General features: G+C 40.0%; 1 protein-coding gene across 1 annotated transcript in view; it reads left to right on the top strand.

The window, feature by feature from the left end:
- Positions 1-3,586: 3,586 nt before the first annotated feature.
- agps (alkylglycerone phosphate synthase) overlaps positions 3,587-23,882 on the top strand; it is a 28,802-nt gene continuing 8,506 nt past the window's right edge. The window contains exons 1-15 of the mRNA XM_086266401.1: positions 3,587-3,859; positions 8,999-9,088; positions 10,232-10,322; positions 10,410-10,530; positions 10,653-10,727; positions 11,579-11,650; positions 12,212-12,291; positions 13,463-13,543; positions 14,671-14,796; positions 14,922-15,030; positions 18,938-19,065; positions 19,418-19,469; positions 20,938-21,014; positions 21,100-21,212; positions 22,949-23,018. Of these exons, the coding sequence (XP_086122527.1) occupies positions 3,594-3,859; positions 8,999-9,088; positions 10,232-10,322; positions 10,410-10,530; positions 10,653-10,727; positions 11,579-11,650; positions 12,212-12,291; positions 13,463-13,543; positions 14,671-14,796; positions 14,922-15,030; positions 18,938-19,065; positions 19,418-19,469; positions 20,938-21,014; positions 21,100-21,212; positions 22,949-23,018 (1,551 nt within the window). The 5' untranslated portion in view covers positions 3,587-3,593. The remainder of the gene's footprint in view (positions 3,860-8,998; positions 9,089-10,231; positions 10,323-10,409; positions 10,531-10,652; positions 10,728-11,578; positions 11,651-12,211; positions 12,292-13,462; positions 13,544-14,670; positions 14,797-14,921; positions 15,031-18,937; positions 19,066-19,417; positions 19,470-20,937; positions 21,015-21,099; positions 21,213-22,948; positions 23,019-23,882) is intronic.

Raw genomic sequence — 23,882 nt, 5'->3', positions numbered from 1 at the left:
TAGAAAAATTGTTTAGGTTATGTTAATAGTTTTATTGTTTAGGCAAAATTTGCTAAGCTTACCGAAATACTGCACATTTCAGTACATTTTGTAAGTAAATATGCAGTTTTTTACTCCATTTATGGGGCACTTATCATATGGTTAGTAAATGTATAGAATATAGTGCAATAATTTTAATGCATTTTATGCTATTTAATACTTATTCAATAGATAGATAGATAGATAGATAGATAGATAGATAGATAGATAGATAGATAGATAGATAGATAGATAGATAGATAGATAGATAGATAGATAGATAGATAGATAGATAGATAGATAGATAGATAGAAACTAGTTAATCAATAGTAGTAATAATATAATATTCTAAAGCATAAGGATATTGGATCACTCTAGCTGTGTTTTATAGCTGCTTTTTATTAAGGTACAGTCTAATGATTTCTTTCACCACATGTGCTGTAGATTATTAACATTAATAATTAACATTAATAACAACATCAAACATTGATCCACCTTGACAAACTAGAACATTAAAATGCTATTTTAACAGTAAAGCATATCCATTAACAAGTTAAGAGTATGAAAGAGGACATTCTCCATAAGCACTACTTTTCATTCAGCTAAATGTTATTGGTAATTCCTCGGACCTTTCCAAAAATTGGAATGTGGGTTATGATTTATTATTACTTTCCCACTTCCTAAGTAGGCTAAAGGATGTAAATCTTCAATCCACACTGGTGGAGAGCACAGGTATGCAATAAACGTTGTAGCAGTCGATCTAAGATTCGCCTATTTAAGAACATTAAGAGGAAGATAACCCAAAGAAAAACCCTCATTCTTAATCACATTTGAATCATTCTGAAACCTCGGCGTTAGTAAGAATTCGAAACCGAGGTGCCATTAAGTGGCTTTTCAGATATGCCCGCGTAATAAGACAGACTTGTTCCTGGTTGTAGCACCCATCTGTGAAGAGTCTCGCACTAAAGTGCAGCTCGCTGTGCCACTACGTGAAATTACACTAAAAAAAGCCTATTTTTGCCTCTCGTGCGCGCTCCTGAATACGCGTTCACGTTTGGCAGCTCCACGTCGACATTCTTCCAGCTGCATATAGTGAACTGCACAGCACTGGGGGAAGAAAAGGTAAAAGCGGCGGCGGCCACCTTACGATTAGAGCGCTGCAAGTTCGCCGATGGACATCAACTGCAGTGAAAACAGGCGTTTGCAATGTGAATCTATCCGTGGCGTGCAAAGTCCTCAGCCCGCTTTCATCTTTTGCATTTTATGATCTAGACTGTTTTCCCCTCGTGTTGGATTGCAGCTGGTCCCTTGTGTCTACCTATATCAGGTACAGTATGACTTGCAAAGCTCACTTTGCCTTTAAAATCGTACTTCTTAAAGAAATAATCGTTAAGATTCCGGTTGGCACGTTGCAGTGTTGATTTTGAACGTTATTTCTGCACTTCTGAAGTTGCTGTCATTTGGTTGCTGATGAAGTGCCAAGTTTCCAACTACATTCAAACTGATAGAACTCAATACTCCTGGAGCTCAGCTGGCCTTCTGAACTTCCCTCATTGCTATCATATCACTCTTTAGTAAATGGGTTATTCTCAAGAGACTGTTTAATTCAGAAAGTTGTTAAAGCTCAACAGGTAGACTCATTTATACCCGGTGGTACTTGAAGTGGAGTAATCCTTTCAAAAAGGTATCAGCAACAGTGTAAAACTTAAAATATGCCAGCCAGCGTAGATGCAAAATGTAACCTTTGCAAGCAACCAGATGGGCAAGACTAAAGAGGTAAGTAAATACACTCAAGAACCATTTCTGAGGAGGTTGCACTGCAGGATCAACTTTTGCACACACCCAAATATTATTTAGGTCTTTAATCATTTCTGTATTGCTAACAGCGTGTAAAAAGACACCACCTGGCCTGCTATATACCTGTGTGGCTCTAGGGAGGAACCACCAAACAGCTCGCCTTTCTTTAGGCCCGTCCTTAACGCATTTAGATCTTAGCTCTGCTATTTTGAGCTGTTTTCTGTTATATATTTTTCAGTGCAGTCAGTATAGTGAAAATAAAAAAGATAATACAACATGGCTGTCCTGTTTTCCCTTGCTTTTGTGCCTTGCTGCAGGTTGAAGGAGCACCCAGTTATGAGGAGGATAAGGTTCCACACAAGGACAAACCTATGAGGTGGCACTGTGGCTTTCCAAATAAAGTTCTGTGATACACTTAGACTCTAACTGCCCGCAGTCAGTGCATTACAGAACTTTGTTTTGGAAGCTAATACTTTAACCTTTTGGAAATAAAACCTCAAACATCTGGACATTTTAGTTTATAGAACGTCTTATTGTTTCTGTTGGCAAATGTTGTGTAAAATAAAGTTTCTATTTTAAGATTTTTTTACAGTCTCTTTCCTTCAGTACTTTAATCCTAATTGATATGTACTTCACAATAATGTTGCTTGTGGTGTATTCGTTTCGTGTCAAATCATTAGTTTAAAAGCAGCCATGTGGACCATATGGAAGCGCTAGTCACGCTGGTCAGGTGATCGAGTGGAGGTGAAGCAGAAAGGTAAACAGCGTTGACTGTTTCAAGTTACTCTGTTTTTACAACCACATCAAAAAAAAGTGCACACATGAGACAGGTGATGATGCAGCCACAGTAAAGGGAAATCATTACAGATTTACAGATGTTCTAGGATTAGTTTAAATCTTTAGATTTGGATTCGTCTTACATATACCTGGCTAAAACTAAGACAATTAAAAAATTCTGATACTTAACTTACAGGTTTGCTGAATTGCATGTTTCCACTGTTCACTTTCATGCATTTGTTTGAAAATGGTGTTTAATGTAGGGTATAAGTGCTTCTTCATAAACCCGATAAACTCTTTAATATTCCAAACAGAAGGGTTACAGTTGTTTTATATAATTAACTAATTGCATTTACTATCTCAGCCACAAACTGTATACTCAGCCATATAAAAGATGCCTCAGCAGTAAGTGTAACATATGGAACCAGCCCTTTACAGTCTACGCTAATGTTGCAATGCATGCTGGGAAACGAGTTAAATGGTGCATTCAAACACTTCTCGGTAACTCCTTTCAGAATGAGGTGGGAGCTTTGCATTGATGTCAACGGTTCGTTTAAAGGTTGATGGATAAAATAAATCAATCAAATGTTTTATTCATTTATTTATAGTATGAACCTTATGGAGATTGTTAGGCACAAGTGCAATGCTTATCGCCTAGAATCGTGAACAGTTTTCTTTTCTTGGGTCCTAAGATGTGGAAAATCCTTAATCCAAGTTCCAAAAGCTAAACGTGTTATTAAAATCTATAAAAACGCAAAATGCTTATACTTGGGAAGCTAGAACCAGTCCATGTTTAAATAACTTCAAAATAACCTTAAAGAATGCGCTGACCTATGCTTTTCTTAATCGACTTACCGTTTTCATGCATAAACTAGCCCTGTGTCTAATAACAAATTAATTTACCCAAAATAACAACATTTATTTTGTATTGTATGCTTTAAAATCCTAATTTTTACATTTAACACTCGCGTGTGGGGTTTGTTATTTCCTACAGGCATTGAATGTGCCACACTTTCCCTGCTCTGACCTCTGACAGGAGCTCGCGGATCTGCTCCCTCCTGTACAAACACGGAAGCAGCATGGCGTCCAACAGCAGCGGCAGCGATAGCTCTGACAGGCAACGCATTGCACAGCAAAGACTGAGTGTAATTGCCGGACATTTACAGAGACCGGTGGAGGGTAACTCGGGCATCCTAGCCGCGGAGTGCAAAGCCCAGGGAGACAAGCTAGATGTCTCCAGCGAGCGGAGGACTGTGCCGAGGAGGAGGTACGAGGCTGTGATGGAACGGTGGACGAGGGGGGCTTATCCGCTGTGGTTTTGGCTACTTCTTAAGTCAAACTTAAGTGCATTACCAGCTAAACATGAGACATTTGGGTGGCGTGCAGCGGTAGGCTGGTTGCTGTCTCCCCACTAGACATAGATGTCTGTTAGAAACGTAGCTGAAGCGGAGTTTGGTTAGCTTCATAGCTAACGTTTCTAGGCTACAGAGCAGCCATTCATTTGCTAAGGGGTGGGTGCGGCTAAGTGTAGGAGGAAGAAGTCGACTTTCTTAAAGTTTGCCAGCTGTAACTTTCATCCACTCTCGAAGTACATTCTTTTATTTGTTATGTAACTATGTTTCCTTTCAGTGAAGTCCTTAGTGTTTGATTAATCCGATTTGATATTCATTAACTGTTACTGAGCTGTCCGATTTAGTGGGGTTGATAAGCGGTTCTCCTTTTTTGGAGTTGACCCGTTAGCAGGTTCACCAAAATTTTGTCTCTTGTGAGAAGACATCTTGGGTAAAATAGTAAAGCAGCCTGTAGCTAAAGTGTAACAACAGTCAGAGGAGACAGAGAAACTTCTGTCTCTTCCGTTTCTCTGATTGGTCAGGACAAGTGGTGGTCTGACTTTCAACCTATTAGCAGCCTAGTGCCTTTTGAGGAACCCCCACCAGAGCACTGACATCTAGTGTCTGTGGCAGATAACAACAGCTAACACAATCGGCAAAAGTATGTGCATCTGGCCTTGTAATGCGTGCCCCTTTCAGGCCAGTATGACACAGTGATAATGCGGCTAAATATTATGTCTTATACCCCTGTCTGCTATACTTGTGATAGTTTGATAGTTGAGGAAATGCAAAGCAAAAACAGTTACACAGCCACTAGCTATCTGCCAAACTTATAATTCAAAGAATCAATTGACAATGTGAGACTAAACTAGTTATATGGTGTTAGAGAATTTCTGTTTCAGTGGTATAACTACACTTCTTTCATTCAGTCCTGTTAGTGTCTCATTTAGAGTGAGGCAGCTTATCTTGTAATTTAAAGACACTACAGCATTACAAATGGAAGCCGCAGGGACTCTCTTATCAGCAATTACTTGGTAAGACTAGGGAAAGAATTTCCTTGTGGTGAGAGGAAACCAAAGCGAGATGCCAAACACGTAATACAAGAAACACTTGGAAGGTTGGTTAGTCCCCATAGACTGGAAACATACAGTTCCAGAGCCAGAGGTGCTTAAAGATGATGAAGTACAAACTGTGGCGGATATGGTATTTGAAAATGTTTTGCATCACCCCTTTTTGCTATATTTTGCTAGGCAAATATGAAATTGGTAAAGGAATTTATCGAGACATGTACAAACATACATGCAAATACAGTACATAAGTCAAAAACAGTTTGTACATTTCTAACAGCTTGAAAATCAATATTTGGTATGACCACCTTTATTCTTCAACAGACCTTAACCTCTCTTATTTAGCACTTCTTGTAATTTCTTTTAGTAGTCTTTGGGAATAGTTCTTCAGGCTTCTTGAAGGAAATTTAGAGCTTTTTGTTTGTTTGTTTTTTGATGATGGCTACCTTTTGTTCAGCCATCATCTATTTTCTATCAAGTTGTTCCCACAACGCTTCAGTAATGTTGTGCTCTGGGGGGCCCAATCCATGCCTGATAGTTTTGCATTGTGTATTTGTTCTATCCAGATATATAAGGTGTGCTTTTACTGCTTTGGCAGTGTGTTTAGAATGATTGTCATGCTGAAAAATAAAGTTGTTGTCAATCAGATGCTTTCCAGATGGTATTTCTTGGTAGATCACAGTTTTGACAACACCACTGGCTTAAATGTAGTTCCAAACATGACAGAATCTTAACCATGCTTTACAGATAGCTGTATATTGTTATACACCTCTCCCGACCTTCTCTGTACTATTGATAACAATTTAAACCAAAAACCTCACATTTGTAACCATCACTCACTGAGACCTGTAGCCCTTGATTTTCAGCCCAGTTCTGGTGTATTTTGGCATACCTCAGTCTTTTTTTTCACACTTTCCCTTCTTTAAGAATGGCTTCTTGACAGCCACACTTCCACTGAGACCCTTTCAAATGAGGCTTCAGTGAACAATAGATGGATGAACTGAAGGGCCAGGTACATCTCTCAGGTCCTTTGCTAGGTCCTTTCTGGATTTTTTCCCCCCAGTTTCTCAAGGACATCACTTTTTTATACTGTTTATCTGGTAAAGATATCTTTTTTTGTCCTCGACTTTTTCCTCCAGTTTACTTTTTAAGGTTAGGTGCCAAGTTTTTGTGTAATAGCTGGTTGGGAATCACTGTGTTGCTGCAAAAAATACAATTTAAATTTTTAAATAATTATGTGTTTCTGTGAGAGGCTGCTACTAAGTTTTTTGGTAAGTTTTTTAAGGACCTATATAAATACAAGTTGTTATTATTAGTATGCTTATTTTTTTATTATTAAAAGTTTTTAATAATAGAATTTCAAAATTGATTGTTAACTTAGTTGATTAGGCAGCCTTTTATCCTTAAATGATTCATAGGTCAGTTTTATCGTGTAAGATAACGTTATCTCACTTTCGTTTGTTACAAAATAAGATTGTCAGGCATACCAACAGTAAAACCTGCTCTAAATGTTGCCACAAGATTGAGTCAGTCTTTGAATCGGGTTAAGCAATTACCTGCAGTATCATTTTTTTCCTCCCTCCCCCAATGTTAAGTGGATTAACAAACAGAAAAAAATTCCTCTGAATATGCTCAGGTTCAAGAACTGGGCTGAAAATGAGTGAAAAACAGCCAATACCCAAAGAAAACTTTAAAAGACTTTTAGAAGTCTGAAGAACTATTGCTTAAAATCAGTTAAAAATACAAAGGTCTTGCTCTTTGGATGCTAAATATAAAGAAATAATTGACAACTCAAGACTTTTTGCACAGTAATGGTTGATGGCATCTAATAGTAACCTATAAATGAATGGAAAATGAAAGCGAAAGAGGAGAGTAGGGAAAGGTACCTAATGCCTCACGGCAGGAATCCAGCAGCCTGAGCACATACCAGCATAACTGGTGGGGTTGTTAGGGTCACCTGATCCAATCATAATTGTAAGTTTTATTAAAAACGAAATGTAAGATTCATTGAAAGATGTGATTATATCCTGTTCATTCGGGGCTTTGTGTGTGATGGGAAGCATTTTAGCTTCTGTTTTAAAAAGCATGTTTAAGCAAGAATCTTGATGTACAGGTTGTGTGTTCTCCTAAAGCGGCAGTTGACAAGATGTTGTGTCATCACACATGTAGTAATCTTTCCGTGAGAGTGAAGTAGATTTCTGTCACGCCTTTGGGCTTTGTTTGCTAGGTACTAGAAAGTAGTACGAAGAGCAAAAGTCATGCAGGAAACGGGCTGAGCAAACAGCTTTTACTTGTGGAAGGCATTTTTCAGTCAAAGCATGCCTCATTCACTACGACCATCACATTAACTAGATTGCATCATTTTAAGGCAACTTTACTTTTTATGGATCAGAAATGTTTGCACGGATTTGCTTCTCTATCTGTACAACAAATGGCGTCATCTATCTTTAGACCAGGTTTTGATTAGAAAGAAACACTTGGAAAAAATCTTTAAGGGAGGATAAAAGAAGAAACTTTTAGAAGTACAGCTTCCAGGATGGACAGGAATGTAACAGATGTTGTGTGGAGACAGAGTTGGGGTGCACACAGACTATGTCCACCCAAGCAACCCTGCCCCACAATTTAGGAATCCTTAATAGCCGGAAAGAGAGTTTCTGTTTTTTGGTACCTGTACTTTAATAATAATGATAATAAGAATGGATTGCATTTATATAGCGTTTTTCTAGGCACCCACTATTCATTCACTCTCACATTCACACACTTTGTAGCCACAGCTGCCCTGGGGCAGACTGACAGAAGCGAGGCTGCCATATCGCGCCATCGGCCCCTCTGGTCAACACCAGTAGGCGGTAGGGTAGAGTGTGTTGCCCAAGGACACAACGACCAGGACAGAGAGAGCAGGGGGATCGAACCGGCGACCTTCCGGTTACAGATGAGCTTCCCAATCCCATGAGCCAAGATCGCCCCTATGAAAGTTAGTAGTCTGTACTTACTGGCTTACTGCCAAACACAATGCCCAGCTATGGAGACAGTTTTATTTCGCATGTACAGCAGCTATTACACTCCATCAGTGGTGGTGAGGATTCAATAAAGTATGACTTAGTGTGTCACTCCTGCTCGTAATTTAGAGAAAACCCCATTTTGGCATGTGTTAATCTTAATAATGGCTTTTATGCCAACAGTAGCATGCCATCCCAAGTGACCCGTGATTATTGATCTGTACATGGTTGTACAGCTGTCTTTCTTTAAGAAGTACAGCACACTAACATTGTACAGTACAGTCATAAGGCGGTAAAGCCAGCATTTGTATTTTGATATCTCAGAACAGTAACAGAATAGTGACAGTTGTTGAAATTTACATCTTTGCAAAGCAAGCACAGCCACGTAGTATCTGTTGGCTAGTTCCCAACTTGGTTCCTGTTTGTACAGTGGAAAACACAAAGCGTAGTTGGTGTCTACGTGCCATTTTTGTTAAGTGTAGCCTGGAAGTTCAGCACACACATTTAAGTCTAATCCTAAAAAGCTGAGGAGTGTTAAAAGTAGCCGTTGAAAAATGTCTGATTGGTGCCATAAATGTAAAATATCTAATGTATTAAATGGAGCTCAAGGACTGTATGCTCACTTCTTCTGTGGATGGACAAGTTGTTTGAATGTGTTGCCTTTGCAATACTAAAAGAGCCATGTGTTTGCTAACCTGTGGGCAAAGCATTTGGGTGTGCCTGTCTGCAGCCTCCCATTTTGTAAATTTGCCACTTCATAGCCACCTCAGGTTAATGGAAAAGCTGGGAATGGCTTAATAAGATTAAGGGATATTCTATATGTCTGGCTTTTCAGATAACATCATGAGATTGTCAGGAAGGATGCTGAGCCAGTATCCAGCCCAGAGGGACTGGGATGGCAAATTAACCAGGGCACCACACCCTGGAATAATCCCCACATGTTCTATTGTAATTTTGAGTGATAATCTGCCCAAGTCCTAACTTGTACCTAAATTCATTTTTTTCACAGACAGGAGATTATGAAATGGAATGGCTGGGGATACAGCGATTCAAAATTCCTGTACAACAAGAAAGGCCAAGCAGAATTTACTGGAAAAAGGTAAAGTATGAGAAAGCAGCCAGCACTCTTAGGTAAAGCTTATTCTTATCTGTTGGTGGTCATTACTTGGTCTCATCCACTCCCTCTAATCTAGTGTTAGCCACTGTGTTGAGCTTTAGCATTCATTCTGTTTGTGTAACTTGAGGCTGCAGCTTTGCATTGATCTTTTTTTTTTTTTTTTACAGCCCACTACTTGAACCCAGCCTTTGAAAATCAGTCGCTGTCTCTGTGCTTGCTGTGTGCTCACAACAATGTGGTGCTACTGCCACCTAGTGGTTGGCATTTAAACTGTTTATTGTCATCTGAGAAGGTCACTGGTTGTGATTTTCAGCACTCAGGTGCCCATTAGCAGAAACAACTCACCAATTTCTTAAAAATATAAGATGAATATTATGCTGGCAGTCATGTGTCTGATGGTAAATGCAAATGTAGGTGTAAGAAAAAACGTACTTTTAATTGCTGCAGATTCCCAGAAACAACTGTTACTCAGTTCCTCTGCATATCCTTTATCCATGCCTGCCACGACAAGAGCAAAGGTGTAGGTGGGTCTTGTTTCCGTAATCATCACAGACAGCTCTGGGAGAGGTAGCTGTGCTTGTGAGACAATCAAAACAGAGAACTGGCACAGTATGTACGAGCACGTATTATCAAGCAAATTGTTTCCTCCTGTGTAAGCACTTACCATAAAGCCCTCAGGGCTTTCCGTGCCCTACCAACAAAAAAAGCTATCTGGGTGTTGTATATCAGCTGAAGCAAGGGTGACGTCCTCCTTGGCTCGCTTGCTGCAGGAGGGTTTTTTTTTTCCTCACTTAAATACTGCATATATTTTACAAAGGTACACCATAGTCCCCGGATGGGCCCAATCTGTGACACCAGCACAATTATGAAAGTGATGGTAAAGGAAAAGCAATAACAGCACTGTCACTGCTGCTCTGCTTGTCTAATAACCTCACTGGACTCAGATCTCATACTGTATTCTTATTAGCCACAGGTCTGGTTCTCCAAATGAATTTGCCCAGTCAAGCATGGAGATATTTTCAGTTTCAGAGTTTCACTTCTGCTGCATTGAAGCTAATACATGAGACTCGGTTGATTATTTTTAATTGGTAATTCAAACTTTCTTTCCTCTTTTACACAATCCAGGTATAGGCTGAGCGGTATGATCATCCCCGGCCTCAGAGAGTGGATGGAAAGCACATTCGGTGCCAATCTGCAGCACAAAACTCCAGCAGCAGTGAGTAACAGCTCCTGTTTAGTTGTTGCGACTTCGATGAATGGCATTGTGCAGAAGCCATAACCGCTGTGGTTTGTTTTGTTTAAGCCAATTCTGAATAGCAGTGCTGTCCAGCCTCCCACTCTAAACGAGGCCTTCTTGAAGGAGCTAAAGTCCACAGGCATTCCCTTCTCTCATGACGCTGAAGACCGGGTTTTTCGCTCTCATGGTAAGGCAGAAAAAAGTCTTTTAATGTCTGTGAATTGTAATTTAATTTGCAACATTTTTTTCATTTGTTATGAAAATATTTTTAAAATGGTGACGTAATTTCATTTTTAAATTTTTTTCCAGGCCATTGCTTACACGAGATCTTTGCTTTGAGAGAGGGGAAAATTGGCCGTGTTCCAGATTTGGTTGTATGGCCAAGTGAGTTCAGAAGCTATGCTGTCACTGTTAAACATGTGTATATATAATTTCTTTCCACTGTGTGTCTGCTTTTCTCCTCCTACATAGCATAACTGATCCCTCCTACTGGCTTAGGTGATTTAAAGGGTTAATCTCTGCAGCGGCAGGGATATTAATATGTATGAGTAGAAGCTTAATAAGAAGCGTCAGGGGGAGGACGGTTGACACCCAATACTCCACAGTCTGGCCCTGCATAGTACACTCATGAATTATGATTCTGAGATTGGTTTTCTCTTGTTATGGCTAGCACTATTTTATCATGCAAATAAATGTTGACTGATGGTTGAAACTTGATTAGCAGCCTCCCAAATGGGAAGCGAATCACCAGGCAACTGTAGGCACATTCTCATCCACAGTGGCTAATCCCAAGTTTTAACTTTTCCAACCGTACAAATGCACTCTCATCTACTAAATGTGCAGTAGATGTTTTGAGCTATAATTGCCATTCCTCGGTAGCCTCTACAAGTGAATTTTAAGTGGATGTTTAGTTTGTGGAGCTGTAATCCTTTGGCCTACGCTATGTGTTTAATTGGATGCCCAAATGCAGTAGAATGTAAGCATTTCTCACTGCCTCTTAAAAGCTCTCGAGGCCAGTCAAGCACATCCATGTACTTTGGTATTGCTGTTCATCCCACTCGCTCACTGCCCCAGTGTGAATGTATATGGGCTCTGATTGGTTAAAATACATCTGTATTGATCTAGCATGTCCCACCCAAGAGAGTGTAGCTTCATGCAGTTTGACTCAGCCTGAAGAAAGCCCGAGGCAAATCAAAGGATGCCCTGTCAAAACAAATCTTCTATGTTTTTTGCAGACTGTCACAATGATGTAGTGAAAATTGTGGAGCTCGCATGCAAACACAACGTTTGTTTGATGCCATATGGAGGTGAGCTATGAAATCAAAGGCGTTAATCTACATAATTAGCTTTTATGTAAAATTACTATGGGGCTCTAGTTTATTTGCATTTCGCAACTTGTAACATATAGTGTAATTTCATCCATCAGTTATCTGTTTTTTATGTGGGTGGGTGAGGGCTTAGTGAAAGCTTTATTATCTATATTATAGATGCTGCTGTTAAAAGTAGAGCAGTGGACACTGCACTAATTGTGGTGGTTACAACCATAGGAAATGATTGTAACTTTTTTGTTTGTTTTCTTCTGTCAGTCACTACTAAAAAATGTCATGCTAATAATATGGGAGAAATAAATCTTACGTATTGTTAGTTTTATTGCAGTTTGCGAACAGGTTCGTGACAATCATATCAATAAAAGTCAGTCATTCATTACTGCAGTGAAATCCTGAAGTGTGCAGACGTGCCATAAGAAAAAATTATATATTGCACCTCAAGGATGAGCTATTCAGATGGTGCTTTTCCTCCTGTAACGTGTCAAAATGACTGCTGTGAAAAGGAGTTTTATTGTAACAGTGGTTTTTATTATCTCTTAGGAGGGACTAGTGTCTCTAGTGCCCTCGAGTGCCCCCCAGAGGAAACTCGTTCCATCGTGTCGTTGGATACCTCACAGATGGTACGTAAACACCTGCGCGATCAGCGTTAAGGACAACTAAACTAAAATCAATCTATCTGATCTTTAAAGTTAGAACAATAATCTGAAAAGAGACTGAGAGAGAGTCAGGCTGGATCAGTATACTTATTCATAGACACCAGGCCATAAGCTGAAATGGATATTAAGATTAATATTCAACGTGTTGTTTTCTGTGTCTATTGTTGATATCTCTTCAGGTTTGGATTACTAAAAAAATGTGTCAAGTAAAATTGTGTTTTTGGCAAAACATGATTGTAGTAATAGTACATGTACATTATTTGGGCTCAGGAATTCCTTCTTTTTATCAGCTGATAACAGCCAAGTAATAGTGGAAACTGTTAGTGTGTGCTACAAGCTATTGCATTATGAGACTGAGTGTTTCCAGTGTTCTTTTTTTCCCATATACATCTTTTTTTTTCAGTAACATGAGTGCAGCCAGAGTTAGAATTGGTAAATTAGTTGTGTGGATAGGGACAAAACCCAAGTGATGCACCAGCCATTAATCTCAATACAATCCCAAACAAGTCCCCATAAACATGATAATCTTTTATCGGATACAATATAAAGTGGTGAAAATTGTCACTGTACAGTAAAGCCCTTTGATCCATGCTCACCCAGAGGTGATATGCAAGCTGTCTACAAGCTCCTAGCTCACCACTCATTGAGTTTGCTGCCACTGACATCAGTGACCAGCGTTCTGTGTCAGGGATCAGAGGTCAGGTGTCTCCAGCTGAACCACATGAAAGGAGCAATGTAGTAGGAACGTAACGTTTATTAGCTCTGGGGACTAATTTATGACCTCCTATAGGTAGGGCTAAGCCTTTGGGAAACTGACAGTTGTCTCCCATCCTTGTCTGCACACATTCGTCCTCAGACGTTTTGATGAAAAACATACCGTGTTGTAAGCAAACTGTGAAGAGACTGTCTCCACAGCCTGCTCTTGAGTGCAGTGTTTATGTCTGAGATATTTTAAGTCAACATAACAGATGTAGGCAGAGCTCAGATGACAGACATGGCGATATACAATATGTGTTTGAAAGCAGCCGTTTTACACAAAGGAAACAGCTTTAAAAAAACATTTCTCCCAAAAAACTTTGTGAAATATAAAATGTATGTTTATGACGTCCTCCGACATGTTGTTTGTTTGTCACAGAACCGCATTCTGTGGATTGACGAGAAAAATTTAACTGCCCATGTGGAAGCTGGCATTGTCGGTCAGGATCTAGAGAGATTGGTAAGTACTGCTCGCCCATCCATTTTAATTCACCGAAAGAGCTTACGTTAATATAAAGCGTTGTGCCAACAATCAAGCTGTGCGCCTGTTCCCTAGGAGGCTGTCTGTGCTCATTCACCTTGGTACTCTTTGCTCAGTAGATCTAACAGGGTGCAGGAAGGAGTTTGCGGTAGGAGCAGAGCGCTGAAGGGGAGAGATTAGAGTCTGAGACGGTGGTCATGAGCAGATGGCACCATCAAGCTAATTCAGAAAAATGGAGAAGGAGCAGGCGTTTGATGTAGAGGAATGCGTGAGCTGCATTTAAAGCAGACTCCACCTCTGCATTTAGACTGGGCCGATTTCATAGAGCAGATGGGTCTGCATTATAAACTGCCTTCCAGAGGAATGCTGTGATAAAACAAGGCTTGACTTTACCCTTGTGCTTCTGGGGAGCATTGTTGTTGTACTTTAAGATCTTAATTATTATTACTGTTGAAGGTTCCGCCTAAAGATGCAATCTTTCAGTGCTACGTCTGCCTTAAGGAGAATGTGTGGGCTCCCAATGACCTACACATTCTCCTCAAAGCCTTGGGGATAGTGAATCTGATGAATAGATTTCTCAGAAGTACATTGTTATTACTGCATGGCAAGGAACAAAGCCATACAGTGTGTTTTCTGTTCTTTTTTTCTTTGTGGAAGAGGAATGTGTAAGCAGTCTTGCCTGCATAACTCATACACTTAAATAAATATGTAAAACTTACTATTATTTTAGTTTTACTAACAAAGGCTTGTGTGTGCTGGATGTATCAAGTTTACAGGCATTATTTTGCACATGACAGCAGAGCTGCTGTCAGACTAAAGAGAGAGAGATCAGTGCATTATTTATTCAGTCTTTCCACTTGGTTTATTTTGGGCCATTATAAAACCACCAATGCCATAAAACCGCCGTTTTTACATTGCGGTATAACTAGAGCAGTGACATGCAGCAGCAGAGGTGCAATTATATTTTCCCTTTGCTTGCGCATTCTCTTCGCTTGTTATTAAAACATTCTCGTGGGTTTACGACATCATTGTTTACCACACATTTCTGGCTCCCTTTTAAGTTAAAAACAAACATGTTTTTTTTATATTTTTCCATTTTATTGCAGCTTAATGAGAGCGGCTACTGTACAGGACACGAGCCTGACTCCATGGAGTTCAGCTCCCTGGGGGGCTGGGTAGCAACCAGAGCATCAGGTATGAAGAAGAACATCTATGGCAACATTGAGGACCTGGTGAGTGCGCAGAAACCTGTAGAAAGAAAATTATTACATTAGGTTTTGTGGGCTTCACGTCTTTAAGTTTGGGCAGGTGTTGTTTGGTTCTAAAGCTGCTTTATCGCTGTGTTCTCACTGAATAGGTTGTCCACATAAAGATGGTTACCCCACAAGGTGTGATTGAAAAGAGCTGTCAGGGACCTCGCATGTCCACGGGGCCGGATGTTCACCACTTCATCATGGGCTCGGAAGGTTAGATGACTTTCTCACGTTATTCCAGTTCAGGAGTGCATGTGGGCGTGTGTGCAGTTGTGTAAACATGCATGTCAATGTGGGTTTGTGTGCGTGTCTTTGAAACCTCTGTGATAAAACGGTAACATCAGGATGATTCTCATGCTCTCCGCTTCTTACACATTTACTAGCATTGGTGGAAATGTGATCTGGAGAGGTGTTAGTTAGGAACCAGCAAGTGTCCTCTGCTCCCCATCTGCACTGTCCTGTCCTTGTGAATGCCCACAGAGAATACTGCCATATGTCAGGTTTCCCCTGCATAATGAAGAGGTTCAGAGACTCTTGGCATCGTTATGTTAAACAGCTGTGGATACAAACTTTTTATTTGCCCTACAAAGCTCAGCAATCTGCTCCTCGACTGGGCTGGGACTGCTACAGAAGTCTCTATTTGCGTTCAGCGAAACTGATCTCAGCAACAGTATCATACCAAGAAACAGGGTTTGAAGGTTGGAAGTTGTGTCCTGACCGCGCAGATTAACTGTGAGAGGTCATGTTTTGACTGACAGTTGCCATATATGGGTAGTTTCAAATTAAGCTAGCCACATGTATTTTTACTCTTTATGACTCAGCCACCACAGAATTAAAGATCTTCTCCAAAGAATTTTGCTCTGCCTTAAATACGTTTGGCACTTTACACTTCATGGCTTGAACATGATTCTGCACTAGTAGACTGTAGGGTGCTCGGGACAGCCCTGCAGAAAAACTTTTGTTGTGAGATGACTGCAGTGTCCAAAGTATCTGGTACAAATGATCTGTGGGCTCTCAGTTAGGTTGTTGATGGTCCTTCAGCCAGATGCAGAGTAGTTATAACATACTAATACACATAAGTTACAACATACAAAGAGCTGAAGTGAAACCGAGCAGATCTTGGATGTTTGGTTATGCTTCTCCCATTCCTGGTGAACTCCTGTGAAAAGCCTGTGGCTCCCTTCCCTGTTCCAGCCCACTTGTCAGCCAATCAGCATTCGACCTACGCATAGCTGAGCTCTGCACTGTTGGGTTGTTGGATGCATGGGAGCATTTTTGCATAGGCTGAAAACCCATCTCCTCATAAGCTCTCCGTGGGCAAATACCTACAGAAGTACACAATGACCAAATCCAAGAATTCCTTTCCCAAAGGATGAATTTCTAAAAGATACTTGCAATGGGTTCCCTATTATTTATGCACTATGAACCCTTAGAGCCAGACTGTTTTATCTGCAAATACTATTGGCTTACAATAGCTATTTGTTGATCTGTCCATATCTGCATTTACATCATCCAATAAATTTAAATTTAAAAAGTAAAGAAGAGTTGGTAGGAACACAGTTCAACCATGTAATGAGTGTTACATCTTTTGTCCACTAAAGGGCATTCTGCAACTTCCCTGCAACGTGTTGGAACATCACAAACACATCGAGCTGATCCAACTAAGTGAACAACTACACATAAGCAGATTTCCATAACATCAGTTATATTTCATGTATCTGAAAGAAAACCTCAGCTGATTTGTAAAATATTGGAAATTTAAATCACCAAATATCAGTATCAATATCAGTCTTAAAAATCCTGTATCGGATTAAATACCATGTTACAATCAATATCAGAATAGTGTTTGTCTTGCTTACTGGCCAGTTATACAGCCAGCAGAGTGTGTGTGTGTGTGTGTGTGTGTGTGTGTGTGTGTGTGTGTGTGTGTGTGTGTGTGTGTGTGTGTGTGTGTGTGTGTGTGTGTGTGTGTGTGTGTAAAGCAACTCTAGCATCTTGATGGCATCCAAAAAATGTTACGTTTGTGAACAACAAGCCTAGTTTGCTGCTTTTTCTGGATATGAGTCTATAAAAGATAATCAATTACTGAAAGTGAAAATAATAGCAGTCTACTTGTAATGCATAGCTAGATATTGCTTACTCATGTACTCACTCACATGGTACAAATATTTTGAATATTGAATAATCTAATATCACAGTAGCACATTTTTTCTAACATGCTTCATATCTTCAAAACCCAAGCTTAGAGAAGGAGCTTTTTTGCAATTAAGGTGAGTGAAATTGAAGATGCTCTTGCTTCTGTGGTTGCTACACTGAGCAGAGATAGGACAGGACCACACCTCAGTGGTAGAGCATGTTGTTCTGGGAGGCCTAACTCTTTTGCTAAGAGGTCACACCAGCACACAGTCTCATTAAAATTATCTACCTCCTCACCGAAAGAATCCAATCCTGGTGTCTGACAGTAGGCCACAACAACAGCAAAGCGCCACGCTAAAACCCTCAACTATGCTCTGCATGTTAAGTGGAACGCATCCATTTCATTAGAAATTACTGTGAAACCTCAGACTTCTTATTCTCTGCACAACAACGGGTCTGTGTATCTCTCTGACCTTGAAGTAACCTGAATGCAAAGTAGTTCTTCCCCCTTGCTACAGCCAGTGTAAACAATGATTGGAATGATCAATGCTAATCCTTTTCTCTTTTAAACTCCCCTCAACCATGCAGAAAATACGATATGAAACCAACTAACGCTAACCTAATGTTGAGAGTTAAATGATTGATTTAAAGCAGTGGTTGCACAATGGTCAGTGGCTTTTTTGGTCAAAATATTTGCTGCTAAAAACGCTCTTCATTGTGAATATTCCCTTTCCGCAAATACGTAGCCTTTAAGATGAGGTTAGTCTAATAGCAAGAGTTCCAGTAAAGTTAGCTTAAGCTGCACTCAGTATTTCATTGCATCTGTCCCGAGAGAGTTTTTCCAGCATTGCTGTTCTTATTGCCTCCATTTAGCCCTCACCCTGGCTCCTCCTACAGTCTTTCTTTCTCTCCTTCTCTAGATCCCCACCCCTCTCTCATTAAGTGGCTTCTCCTGCATGCTATCAGGAGGGGGGGGGGAGAAAAAACCCTTCTTGGGGTGAGGCCCAATGCAGTCACGTTTTCCAGTGTGCCACTAGGGAGCAGCATGTGGCATACAGTGTCACATTAGAGGCCTCATTAACAACCATAACAGGCTGATGAAGCCTCCTGATGGACTGTGTTCATGGGGGATACATTTATAAATGAACGTGATCTATAATGATACAGAGTGCACAGGGTGCAAGAAAGCAATTTGGATCATAGCAATAAAATTCACAAACTAGCTCAAATAGCTGTTGTTCATTGTTGAGTGTGTGGAGAAAGTGTAAAAATGGCAATTACGTGTTGTGCAAACCCATCAGATATTCTCTTTTGTTGTCCAAAACCCTTAAAATGTTTGTACAGTTCACTTTAAGAATAGATGTTTTTAAACTGTGCTTGTGTTCTTGTAGAAAAAGCAATGTTTTAATTTTTTTTCACTCATTGTAGTTTTCATTTTTCATCTGATAACAAAAGAAAGCATTTTGATTAGCCACATCTTTTTCAGAAAAGTCATCTGAAAGCAAGTGCTCAAAGATTGAGCTTAATTAAATTTTTTTTATGAGAAGAGATGGCAAACATCCTTTGCTACCCATAGTTTACTTTCAAATAAACATTGGGTATATTTGAACCAAGTGGTGTGAGGATTTCAGCAGCAGCAGCAGGTAATTGTTGAAAGCTTCCAGGTCATGAGGTCAGCCACAGGTTTCCTTCTACCTTGTGTGTGTGTTGCTGTTGTTGGTCTTGGTGCCTTTGATATACCCCTGCTTTACTTCCTGGTGTTCTTAAGCTGATAAATCTCAGTTATCCCCCAGTGTGTGGTAGAAAATCAGATCTGCTAAGTGAAATGTGAGACAAAGGTCACCAGAACAACCCCTGGGACATGTACCAGAGCCCTGTAAAACAGTCTTGAGTTCCGCTTAAAGCGGGTTAGGTCATATAAACTCTGGGAACTGATGTACGTACTTTTGTTCTGCTCAAAATCTCTCACTGTGATTTTCCACAGGAACCCTGGGCGTGGTTACTGAGGTTACAATGAAGATTCGTCCCATGCCAGAGTACCAAAAATACGGCTCTGTGGTGTTCCCTAATTTCGAGATGGGAGTTGCCTGTCTTCGAGAGGTTGCCAGACAGGTAACAGGTTAATCTCCCCTTCAGCATGTTGTGCTCTGTTGCTTCATAAAGCCATGTCTCAACATGAGATGGAGGCTAGAAAGTTACTGTGTTTGAGGTATGCACAAAATAAGCACTTTCAGGTCTTCGTTTTACCTCCTTTAAAGCTAACCTGGCAGAAGAAAGCAGGGAAAAACTGATTTATAGACCAACTTGCAAAGGCATCTGACGTCGTCAGACCTCATTTGGCCTGAAGTGCTGTCTCAGAGAGTCTGTATACTGTACATTTAGGACAAATAAACAAAAGCTATAAAGTCAAAGCTCTTTATTGTTGTTCATTCGACTAATTCGGGCCAACTTCTTTTCCCTGCAGAGGTGTGCCCCAGCTTCTATACGACTCATGGATAATGAACAATTTAAATTTGGTAAGTTTTATTTGGAGTTCACATTTAAGCCCATCTCAGTTATCACCTCTTTATGTGTCTATATGACTTTCATTTAATCTACAAATTCTCAACATTAGCTTTTCCCGTTACAAGTAGGACTTAATTTGGCTAGATTTTTATTTTTTGTTTTTCCAGGCCCCAATAAAACCTTTGGCTTTGATCAGAGAGCTTTGCAACATGAGCCACATGATGTGGTTTAATCATTTCTTTAGTTTCTCCCATTTTATTTTGTTTGGTGTTCCACCTAACCATGAACGGCACTTGTGCAGCAGTCAATGATGTCACAACGGTCCATGCCACTGAATCGTTAAATTGATTATTATTTTTGCAACCGAATATCTGCGCGCACACACACACACAAACACACAGTTTGAAGCACGATGAAAAATAAACCCGACCAGAATTAAGTCATTATTGCACTGAAGTTTTATGATGTTGTTTCTTCGGGTCCAGTGGAATGCATCTGGCATTCCCAGAGATCGCTGCAAAGTTCCCCAGTCTCGTGGGATCTCATTATCTTCCCTGTATTTCCACTTTTCACAGAGTAGGCACTTCCTAGCCTTACACAGGGAAGACAAAGTGACCAGGATCTTTTTTTCTTTTTCTTTTTCTTTTTCTTTTGGGAGGGGGGATAAAAACTAAAACTCATGGCACTATGATGCATTCATGGATTTAGTAACTTGTCCTTACTTTTTAATAATGATTACTGTGGAGAAAGTTTGTGTACTGTATAAAAGGGTTGGGGGTTTTTTTTTTAGTTTGAGACTACACAAACAATTTAGCTCTACCTGTATTAATATATAAAAATAAGGATTTTGTATAAAGGAAAGATAATATAAACATATGAACATATCATTTTTGTTCATTGTATTAGCAATTTTTTCTCTCTGGATTTTGAGTATTTAATTAACGAGTATGATGGCTGTGAGGGACCTTAAGACCCACAATCACAGTTTGGAATGGAAACAATTAGGACACTAAGTGATGAAGAGACTTGAGCATAGGGGGAAATAAATGAACTGTTAAGTCTCGGCGACATCACCCATGACTTCCCTGCTGTGATTGATAACCATCCCATTGGCCCCAGCCCCTCATTTTCCCTTGTCCACAGGCGCTTTTGTGCGTCCGATCAGGAATAAATCAAAAAGGGTGGCTGAGGAAGACGGATATCACTGTGTCAACCCCACTTCCCTTCGGAAACTCTCTGATTTATAGTCGCTGTCGCTCGCAGCCACTGGCCAGTTGTGAAGTTATTCAAATGTTACCATTTATTTCTTCTTCTTTTGTTTGCAATTCCAAATATATCAGAGTTGCTTTGCTCTCTCAGAACACTGGAGGATGCAAGCAGAAGCAGAGTTTGCCTAATTTGTGGGAAATTTTGTTTTATTTACTTTAGGGCTTCTTTTAGGTGAATTAACTGAACTGATTTTAATCTGATATTTAACAGGTCATGCCCTGAAGCCTCAAGTATCTTCAATTTTCACTTCCTTTTTGGACGGGTTGAAGAAATTTTACATCACCAAGGTAAAAAATAACCAGGGGTGAACACTGTAAGGTTCTTGCTGCAGGTGTTTTACATGAAAAATGAGCCTACCTCTTTAATTCTCAGTTCAAAGGATTTGACCCCAACCGCCTGTGTGTGGCCACCCTGCTGTTTGAGGGAGACCGCGAGAAGGTCCTGCAGCATGAAAAGCAGGTTTATGACATCGCTGCAAAATTTGGGTGAGTAGTGGCTGCTGAGTTTGGTATTTTTACATCTTTCTTCTATATCTCTATATTGTTGGATCATTTAAAGATCAGAAAGGTTAGAAATGTGCCATAAGGTGAGGCTTTATACACAGTGGTGGCGCTGCTTTCAAGCAGCCTTGGAGTAGCAGTGATAAGAATTGAGAAGCACAGTTACACACTTAAGATTTGTTCTTCGACTCAGTAGCTTGTCTCGATGTGGATTGATGGATCACCTCTGGATGTCCTCCTGTCAGGCTAGCTTTAATGTTAAAGTAGGTGTGAGGTGGGCAGAGATAGTAGGGCACAGCTCCCCTTAGGACAGCACAGGGCCACAAGACACAGCTGGGGAGTGTTTGGCTCTTGTGATTGATCATGAAACACATCAATAAGGACTTTCTTGGAAATCTGTTACCAGCCAGCCAGAGAGGAAACCTCCTTCATCCAGAACCATTTTTAAGCCCTCAAAAAAGAATATTCAGTTCATTTGCCATCTGTGTAATTGTTATGAAAATAATTACTTTTATTTATTGGTGAATTGTAATTGGTAAACGGTAAAAGGTTTTTGGAAACCTAATATGAATATATCTGTGTAGAAATCTCATATAAACATTTCTCATCTATAACTAACTCCAAATAATCCTGATGCACAGTTTCCTCAGACATTTTTGTCTGTTCCCATTATTTTGCACAGCCACATAAGAACACAAAACCTCGGTCCTAATTTACTCAGATCCAAAATCTTCCACACACAACAAAAGAAAGAAAGAAAGCTTTAAAGTTCAAAGATGGATTTTTATGGTAAACTGGACATTTAAAAAACTGCAGAAACATATGAATGGATAAAGATATCAACCTTTCATCTCAGGTAGACCACAAATGTGATATGTTTGGTCTGAAAACTGGCTGCAAGGATTTGTACAAGATTTGCACCATCATGAGTCATGACATAGCCAATGCATAAATGTGTTAGTCATTCATTAAAGTGGTTGTGGCAGTAACCTTTACGTTTGCAGATATTTCACATCTATGTGAAGCGTTTGTAAATCTATAGATCTCAAGTGTTCATACAGTTGCTACCAAAACGGACTCTGGATTTTTAATATTTTTTTTAGTTAAGAGAAACAATAAAAAAGTCCAGTGTTTCATTGTAATTAATATCTTGTGCAAGGCATTCCCTGTTTTGCCAAATGTTTGATCAGTATTTGATTGTACATGCCATACATTATATTCATTAAGTCTTATTTGACACCATTGTAGCATTTCATGTTTGCTTCTATTTTAGGATCTTGCTGAGGTTCAAACAATGGTTTTGTGATAGAAAGGGGTTAAGCCATACCAGCCAAAACCTGTCAGATGCAACATAGTCTTAATAATTGCATTATTTTCATTAAATGGCCATCACCCATCAGCTCAAGTGCCGGTGATGGATTGCTTAGGTGTGGTGAGGAACGTTTCCTGCAGTGATGGGAAACAGGAAGAAGGGTGAAAATCAATATAGTGATTTTCTAATGAGCTTGGCCTGATTAGTTTGGATGGTAGATGAAAATGTGATTACCCACCGCAGGTGATAGATGTGTGGCTGACCTATGGCGATGCAAGGAGCATAGCGCCATTGATCTGTACATTGTTGCACTGACAGCCTCCAAGACAGCGGTTGTGAGAGGGAGCAGCCGGAGCAACAAAGCTGAAGAAAAGATCTGTTAAATATTAACCCTGATGTCTCCTCGCAGGGGCCTGGCAGCTGGAGAGGACAATGGGCAGAGGGGCTACATGTTGACCTTTGTCATCGCTTACCTCCGGGTGGGTCACTTCTCTGGCTTTTTCCCTGCCTGAGCTGATGGGCAGGTGGGGCAGGCAGGGAGATTGCAATTTGACAGCAGAGAGGATAGCGAGCAGCAATGAAAGCAGCGGAATATGACCTCGGGAGGGCTTTGATTTGATCTGGTCACAGTTGTTGTCAAGGCATTGAACAGCAGTAGAAGAGCACAGTAAATGCAGACAGAATGACAATAGAAAGTTGACTCAGGTCATCCCTGTTAGAAACCTTTCTGATAATCATCAACAAGCAGGGTGTTTAAATATACTTAAGCAGGTCATCAACAGCTTTCTGCTTTTTAGTTTTTTGTTTTTTTTTATCTCAGTTGTCAAAAGTCCTTCCTCAGTGGCTCCATATTGTAGATGTTTACACATTCGCCCAACAAGCAATAATCCCGATTTCAATCCCAGGAGGAGCCACAAACCCTTTTGGGGTTGCATCGGAAAGGGCATCCAGAATTTAAAGCCCTTTTCAATAAAGCAACAGCTTCTATTCAAAAATGCCTTTTTGCAATACAGGTCTGAAAATGTCTCGTTGAGATGTCTACTAGTACTACTAGTTATTTATGTAGTCATTCTTTATATTCTAGTTTTATGATAGTGGTTTGTTCTGTTGAATGTAAGCCGGTGGTAAAACATCACAAAAAAGCCCAAGATAATGTCTTTGTTTTATCGGTACAGAGAAGAGAAGCTGCTTTCATTTCTCTTTTTTTCCTTTAAAAAAGAAAGTTGTGCATTGCCTTTAAAAAAAAAAAAATCAATCGAATGTCACCCAGCTCATAAAAATAAGAAGCTGTGGTTTCAAAATAAGATCACAAGCTTGGAGGATTTCTGCATACGCTTGATTTA

The sequence above is a fragment of the Aulonocara sp. 'chitande type north' Nkhata Bay genome, linkage group LG16 (genome assembly GCF_057382095.1).
Source record: "Aulonocara sp. 'chitande type north' Nkhata Bay isolate Kocher_YH1m ecotype deep benthic linkage group LG16, A_spYH_male_GT1.1, whole genome shotgun sequence".
NCBI classification, from domain to species: Eukaryota; Metazoa; Chordata; class Actinopteri; order Cichliformes; family Cichlidae; genus Aulonocara; species Aulonocara sp. 'chitande type north' Nkhata Bay.
The sequence above is the reverse complement of the archived record's forward strand: the minus strand, read 5'-3'. Positions and strand labels throughout refer to the sequence as shown.